This window comes from Temnothorax nylanderi, unplaced genomic scaffold, assembly GCF_030848795.1.
Source record: "Temnothorax nylanderi isolate EJ_2023f unplaced genomic scaffold, tnyl_v1.0 TNYL_tig0039_pilon, whole genome shotgun sequence".
Classification (NCBI taxonomy): domain Eukaryota; kingdom Metazoa; phylum Arthropoda; class Insecta; order Hymenoptera; family Formicidae; genus Temnothorax; species Temnothorax nylanderi.
In genome coordinates, this window is record NW_027249101.1 from 473,712 (window position 1) to 482,552 (window position 8,841).

Below are 8,841 nucleotides of genomic sequence, written 5' to 3' on the forward strand. Positions count from 1 at the left end.
TAGATAATGTTAAGTAATTTAATATACATTTTTATATAATCGTACATCATTTTTATGCAATCAATTATAGTATTTCAACTACAGATATAATTATACAACTTTTATACAATCATATTTTATACATTATATTTTATAATATAATATAATATATTAGATGTACTACTGTGTAATAATATAATTTAATTTAATTATATTAAAATTATGTGATATAAAAGCTATAAATTGTGATTACAAGATTATTATGCATAAAAAAAGCAACTATTATATACTTACGAAGTGTCACTTAAATTGTTTTACATATAAAGAAGCAACTATATTAATATAAATTTTTTAATAAATTTGTTGATTATAGCTTACAACATTTTTGACTGCAGAATACACACTTGGTCTTGCAATTAAAATCTTTTCTTACATATTACTTTTGATTTCATTTATAATTAAATATAACTCGTTTTGGATTAATATTCAAACTGTAAGTTAGATTATTCATCCATTATAAATAAATTTTTATACAATCTTTTCGAAACTTTACGAGAAGCAGCATAACATATAATAGGTTAATATAATAGGTCAGATATTTACTGGAGCAACTGCAACATATCTATATTGATTTAAAAGATGAAAATAAAATTGCCAACGTAGAAAAATATGGATGCAACGCGAAACATTATACGATTAGAATTATACGTAAGATAAAATTAATTAATCTTCTTTACGTGCCGCGCAGTAAAAAATAAATTATAGCAAAAAATAGATCACAATCTCTTCTTATAAAATGTTAAAAAATAAATGACTTTGCTGCTATATACTTTACACTGCTGTATAACTAAATGTCGTACTTTTATCACAATGTAAAATATAATGGAAAGTATGTAATTTATTTATTTTTATTATCACTGAAAATAGAAAAGTAAAATATTAAAATAAAGATTTACATTCAATTTTGTGTAAAAATTGTCGAAAATAATTAGTAGATAAATAAACTTATGAAATATATATCAGAAATCGATGTTCCGGAGAATTTAAAAATAACGATTTACTTTACGTGAAATACTTTTCTGGAATATTATTACTTTCTCATGTGTTTCTTCTTGTTTTCCTGCTATTTTGACAGCATACATTCAACATCATTATGTTCGTACGAGTAAAAAATAAATTTTGTACATTATTTACAAAAAGCAAAATGACTTTTTTTTAATATGCTCAGAGATTACATTGTGCAGTGCATTTGCTATTATTTCCGTGCCAATGTGGCCGCGCATCCTCGACATTGTTATGCCCATGAATGAATCTCGGCCACGTATAACGATGCCTATCGCGACTGAATACTTTGTCGATCAGGAAAAGTATTTCTATTTAATCTTGCTGCACTTAAATGTAGCTAGTTGCATAGGAGCAACTGCATATATAGCAACAGGAACGATGCTCAGAATAACATACCTCAAACATGCCTGTGGAATGTTTAAGATTGCCAGGTAAGAAAAATGAACGTTTGTCTCAAGTAGAATGTCATTTGTTATCTAAAATATAAATGTAGAGAAAGTACTCTACATTTACAGTAAATATATTATTTATAGTTATCGTATCGAGCGAGCAATGATGATCGATATTTTACAAAATAGCATGGAGAATGAAATTATGATTGATAAGGCAATGATTTATGCCGTCGATATCCATCGTAAAGCTATAAAGTTAGTACTTATATAATAATACTTATATAATATCAAACAGCATTACCAAAATGTTTTATATAATAGCAAAACAATAATCTTTTACAACACAGAATTATGTGTATAATTAATAATATTTTCTTTTCGAGAATCTGTTCTTCTTCAATTACAACAGAAAAATAAAATATAAATAAATAAAATATTATATAGATTAAATGTATAATATGTTTTGCAGTATATTAATAAAATAGCATTAAAAATAACAATATTAAAACATGTCTTCTACAAAATTCAAAATTACAATATACTTTTAAATAAAATCTCCAATATGTAGTAACTACCTTTTTACTTTTGAAGATTTGCCGAATTTTTGATAACCAACTTTGAGAGATTCATTCTTATTTTTAATCGCAGTTAGTGTGTGTTGCTTGAGCCTCAACCTTTTCCGAGTAAGTCTTTTCGCATCTTTATGTAACATATATTAGACAAATAATGTAATATTTCACAATATTTTGATTTAAAAGATCAATTATTAATTTAATAAAGATAAAGAGGCCATAAAAATAATTGAGAATCTAAGTTTAAAAAAAGTAAAACCAAATAATTCTAAAATTATACAAAAACTGAAGAAACTCACATATTTTCTTGTATCTTTTAATTTCCTTGCAATATACAATTTATTTATGTATAGTAATTGATACTAATATATAGATAAAACATTCAAGAAACATGGTGTATTTTAGATTTTTCAAAGTGTAACGTTTGGCACAGTATGAGAAGAACTTTTATTACACTTTCTAATTGTAGCTATCATCCTTTTATATATGTTCTTAGCCAACTATGCTGGACAAGTAATCACGGATCACAATAACTATGTATTTTCCACAGCGTAAGAAACCACTTTATATAGTATTCTCAATTATATAGTATGTATGTTTATATGTATGTTTATAATAATATATAAAAAAATATATTTTATCGGTAACGGTGGTATATTAAATTTAACAAATATTAAGTCAATGGTTGATGTATCGAAATGTAAAGCTGACCGTCTGCCACTTTTCTAAAGGATCAAAGTGAAACTTACGAGTTCACACACTACGAAACGAATGAATAAATGCGCTACTGAAAACAGGCAAATACGCCTGCGCGATCTTTTGTCAGAGAATTTATAAGTATTTACCTATGAGAAATAAACATCTGTTCTATTATCTTATGTCCCTTAATCACCGACTTATTTACAGATAAAATTGTTAAATTGCGCGTGTTTCCATCTCATGGTAATATTTTGTTACATTTTCGTTAAATTAGATAATTTACGTTAGAATTTGAGCTACAGTATGAAGAAAAATGTAGTAATACAATATGCAACTGATAAAAGAAGAAAAAATAAGCGAATTGGCCTCTCCGGTGTCACACACATCTGCATGCTCGTGGAGAAATGATCTGTATCGACTCTTTACATATTAGCCTCAATCGGTTTCTGTTACTCACAGTTGGTCTGTGGCCTTATCAAAGGTCTAAACTTGTTCAACTCCAGTTAACATTGCTTTTTAGTGTTTTGGCGACCTTTATCCTAGGTCAGGTATGTTAATAATTTTAATTATATAATAACAGATAAAAAATATAACGTTATTTTTAGCAATCTCTTATTTTGCGTTTTAATATATCAAAATCGTTATAAGACCGTCACAATATTAAATATATTGATATTGATTTTATAACATGTGTTTGTTATTACATATAAAAAAAATTTAATTTCTAATTTTGCTTAATATATTGCAGTTAAATAGCTTTCTCATGTTAAATTATGATATATTGTAAAACAATTAAAGACTTAGAGCCTTTCTCTGGTTGCATAAGAAAATAGATAATAATTTCAGTGTAAAATTATATTAAAAAATTTCTTTGCAGTTTGCAACATTTCTGACATCACAATGTACTCCAGATCTCCTCATCAATGTTCTTGCATCTGCATTATTTTACATTACCTTTGCAATTAAATATAGTTTATTTAGTATTAACGTTGAAGTCGTAAGTAAAACATACTGGATGACAATTGGGAAGTTCGTGAAACTAAATCGATTTCATTTTATGATAAGCAGAAAGCAGAAAATAAATTAAACGCTACAGAAAGAGACCAGTTTTTTTGTACTAGCATGTAGTGTAGAAGAAAAGTCATATATAAACTTGTAAAAATTAATATTATGAAAAAGGATCAACAATTCAGTTTATAGCATAACTCAATAATCAGTTCGAGATGGCTACTGAACTGACACAATAATTGAGGCGTTCTTCAAAACTTTAAAAATCTACATATGCTATCTAACATTAATAACTGAAACTGTGCTTTTGAAGAATCCTGGGGATATTTCTTTCAGGAAAGTGTCCATGTCGATATTTCCTAAATACACATGTTATATTATTGAGTTATGCAATTAACCAAATTTTTATTTGTTTTATAGATTTTATTTTTACATGTATATAATAAACAGATATTCTTTTCATGCAATATGCAGATAATTATGAAATTCTTCTGCAGTGTAATATGTTTAATTTATTTCATTTTGCTAATTAATTACATAAATATTAGCTATTCAGCTTCAATAATTTCTCGAGTGTCGTGCGGTATATATTATATGTATATTGTATTCATATGTGTATTATTTTTCGGAAACAAGTTGTATTGTATAAAAAGATCAATTCTTCGGAAATATTTCCGAAAAATAGGTCTTTTTTCAAAATACAAACAAGAATTTTTTTAAAAATATGATTAACAGAAATAGTATGCAATATTGACAGATAAAGTGTTTGCTGGAGCAAATGCAGCATACTTGTAACGAGTTAACTGACGAAAATGAAATCAATATCATAAAACAGTATGCTATCTATGCAAAACGTTACACGATTGCGTTTACATGTAAGACAACTGCTTTAGATTTACTTTGAACGCGAATTATTATATTTGGAATATTATATTTGAAAAACTAAACGCGCGGCGAGTTTATAATAAACTTCTTATCGAAATAATTGATCCTTAAACATTTTTCAGTGCTTGTTATATTTATCGCAATTATTTTAATTTTATACCCAATCTGGTCGCGCGTTTTTTACACCTTACTGTCTATAAATGAAACTCGCGCACGTATTTCGCCGCTGCTTGTGACAGAATACTTTATCGATAAAAGATACTTCTACTTGATATATTTCCATACAAATGCAGCCTTTTTTATTGGGTTAATTGGAATGATAGCAACTGCAACAATGTTCATAGTTTACTTACAACATGCATGTGGAATGTTTCAAATTACCTGGTAAGGGAATAAATATAAATACAAATATAAAAAATCTATCAAATTGGAAAAATAGAAAGGCCATTTAATGATGCCAAAAGAATCATTTGCAGTTATCGTATCGCACGTACAATGACACTCGAAACTCTACGAAAAAACAGCTTGCAAAACGAATGTTTGATATACAAGGGATTAATTTGTGCTGTGGATATGCATCGCAAAGCTATGAAGTTAGTATTTAATAAGCAATATAAATTATATATATATATAATAATAATTAGGATATAAAATACGCGCATATAATAATATTTTTATTTGAAGATTTTCTAACTCGACAATATCTAGATTTAAAATAATGTTCGCCCTTTTGATAACAACCGGTGTAATGTGCGGAAGTCTTAATGTTTTTCTGGTAAATACTGCCTTTGTTTTATGATATATACTTATAAATAATAATAATAAGATTAATTACTACTAAATTTTCATTCAGACAATTCTAATTAATTGTTAATTTTTTTTATAATATTGATTTAATTTTTATGACAATTATTACAATATCCATGTATTTCAGATTTTTCAGATGACATCCTTTGAATGTGATATTGAAGAACTTTCATTACGATTAATATTTATGATGTATCTCTTGACTTACATGTTTGTAGGCAACTATATTGCGCAAGAAATTATGGATCATAATAATAACGTTTTGTCACCGTGTAAGGGATTATTTTATGCGATAAAATTATATTATATATCCGTACAACAAATATGCACATATATTCGTTATATGGATCACTGTAATAAAAATACATTTAATATACTCGTAGTTTAAGAAAGGTATAATAAAACTGTTTGCAGACACAGATTTTATTTATATTTCTAAATTATTAATTAATCATCACGTAGGTACAACGGTCAGTGGTACGTAGCTCCGTTGCAAATACAAAAAATGATACTGTTTCTCTTGCAAAGAGGTACCAAGGCGTTCACTATGAATATTGCTGGATTGTTTGTGGGATCATTAGAAGGTGCTGCTACGGTAAGAAATAACCTTTCAAAATAACTAACATATATTTTAAAGAAAAATAGAAAAGTCATGTCTTATTACAGTTGTTCAGTACTGGATTATCGTTTTTTACCGTTCTCTATTCTGTGCGGAATTGACCAAAAAACAAATCAACTAATAGTAAAATAATGAGAAAACTAGTGCAACTTACATGTCATAATCATAAAATCACTAAGCTGACTAATAATTTAATTTAAGGAGGGTGGTTAGTCAAATCAATTTGATAAGAATCAGTTCAAATTTACGGAGAATATTCGTCTATGGGAATCTGTCGTCCATGCCAAAGTTGAAGACAATCGTCTGCATGGTTGTCGAGTAATTAATTATTGAAGTTATACTCTTGTCTCTCTCTTATACACGGGCGACACAGCAGAAATGTTACCTAACCTGTAATGTAACTCTTGAAAGCATATTAAAAATGATAAGAATTTAGTAAAAATAGGTGTAAATAACTCTTTACATATTTAGGAAGAACTTTCTCGAAGACTGAAATGATTCGTCTTTATAGTTATCAAGAAATTGTAAAAATAAAACAGGACCACATTTATTATTTCCACATTTCAATGTAGATAATAACGTATTTGGGTTTCAATTGTACAAACAACTCTTTTTAGACCTTAAGAAACAGCAATTAAATGCATTCCACATATTTATTTGCTAAAATTCGTTTATTTCACGCGACGAAAATCTAACCTATATGCTTTTCCCCTGCCGCGCGCCCCTTCCCCGCACAGAGAACGAACCAACCTCCTTAAATAGAATTGTAAGGAATAATAAAATATGGAAGTGTTTAAAACAACGGTGTTTACAGAAAATTATTAATAAATTAATAACTCGGCTTATTTCGATATACGAGGACTATTGGACCGAATTTGTATTAAAACCATATAAAATAGGGGTAGAATTTTCCGGGGAGTGCTATAGAGTGTATTTTGTTTTTCGTTATCTATTTTCTGGAAACTGATTTTTTTAATTTTTTTACCCGTAAGAATTAGAAAAATTAAAAAAATCGGTTTCCAGAAAATCGGTAACGAAAAACTACACACTCTATAGCACTCCCCGGAAAATTCTACCCCTATTTCATATACTTGTGGTAAAAATTCGGTCCAATAGTTTTCAAGTTAAAAACGGCCAAACATACACCACCCGTAAGAATTTTATATAATAGTATAGACAAAAGAAATTTCATAAATAAAACAACAATAACTAAAACATAAGTTTGAAATTTCCACGCAAAAAAGCGAGATTCATCCCAAACTGCCCATTATTTACAATGTAAAAAATATTAGAAAAATGTAAGAAATCTTTATTTGTTTTTTCTTCTTGATAATGATATTTGGTCAACACTTACAATAGTACCAGTTTTCTCATACACTAATAAAATGAAATATTTTAGCAAAATATTTTTAAATTCTCATTATTTTTTTTTATTTCGAAATCTTAAAAAACGTTAATTAAGCCGAATAATTAAAATTTAATTTTTTTTGAAAATTATCCGAGTCGAAATTTTGATCCTACTTTCGACCTCAGTATTCAATTTAACGTCTAAGCATTTCTGCAACTCCGCGTTAATGGCACCAACTACATTTAGTAAGTACTACGTACCTGTAAAATTTCATCAAAATCGGACTTAAGTAGTACACTACAGTCTTACCAAGAGCTGTTCAAAAAGTTTCCGAACTATGTTTTTATAATGTTTGGGGGTTTATTTATAATTTAGTCAACTTTAGTTCCTCCGAAATATGTTTCTGCTCGATTGATACACTACTTCCAACGTTGGAAGCGTTTCACTTTTGGAAGCGGTCCTAGTAAGTATATGCATTTTTTGAAAATTACGAGCGTTAAATCCGTTTATGAATTTTCATTGATGTCTTTGAGTGTCAAATTCTTTAGCTTTTCAACGTGAATTTTGTTTTAAAAGAAAAGAAAAAGTCTGCGAAAACCAGGTCGTGAGAGTAGGTAGACTGAGAATGCACTATCATCTTTGTTTTGATGCAGAAGTAATAAATCAGCAGCGATGCCTGCACGAACGCATAGTCGTGGTAAAAAAATCACGAATTGTCTTTCTACAGTTCAATCCTTTTTTTTTCAGACATTAAGGAAAACTCGCAGACAAACTTACGCGCGATTCTAAAAAACGCTTACCAGAACTGCTTCGAAAACTAGAAATGACGTTGGGAGTATCAACCGAGAAGGAACATATCGAAGGAGATAAAGCAGAAAACTTACAATTAACCTACAAAAGTTATAAAGGCACAAAGGGAACTTTTTGAACAAAATATATGTGAGTCAAAAGATTACCATACATTTTCTGAATAATACAACATAACTTATCAGCGTATCACGAAACGGATGAGACATGTCATTTCATTATTGAAAACTGACGAATGCTTGCGCAACTTTTTGCAGGAAATATATATATATAAGTATTTTTCTATGAGAAATAAACATCTCTATTTAATTTTCCACATTTCATTGATCGCTTAACTGCTGATCGAATTTTTATTATCCAGCTTTGAAAGATTCTTCTCTTTATTAATAATGATTAATTTCTTTAAGTTAATCTTTTTGCGGAGTGAATTATCTTTCATTCTTAAACATTTAATGCAATAAATTGTGTAGATCATCTCATAATATTCAAATTCCAAGAATCGTATATAAAAAATTATGTAATGCAAAAATTACGGAAGTAATGCTAATTCATCAGAATAAGAAATATAAAGTTACGAGAGATATAAACAGATAAAAAATTTTGTTCACGATCAAAAAAGTGAGTACTTTAATACTTTTAATATTTGCTACAGAGAATGCA

General features: G+C 28.1%; 1 protein-coding gene and 1 pseudogene across 1 annotated transcript; both read left to right on the forward strand.

Annotated features, from left to right (window-relative positions):
* Nucleotides 1-1,242: 1,242 nt before the first annotated feature.
* Nucleotides 1,243-6,859, forward strand: LOC139771400 (uncharacterized; annotated as a pseudogene).
* LOC139771461 (uncharacterized) lies at nucleotides 4,701-5,795 on the forward strand (the record flags this gene model as incomplete). The annotated part of the gene is made up of 5 exons (XM_071704259.1): nucleotides 4,701-4,984; nucleotides 5,077-5,193; nucleotides 5,285-5,375; nucleotides 5,535-5,679; nucleotides 5,791-5,795. Coding segments are annotated over 5 exons (642 nt in total), but the record flags the coding sequence as incomplete, so codon positions are not given.
* Nucleotides 6,860-8,841: the final 1,982 nt, after the last annotated feature.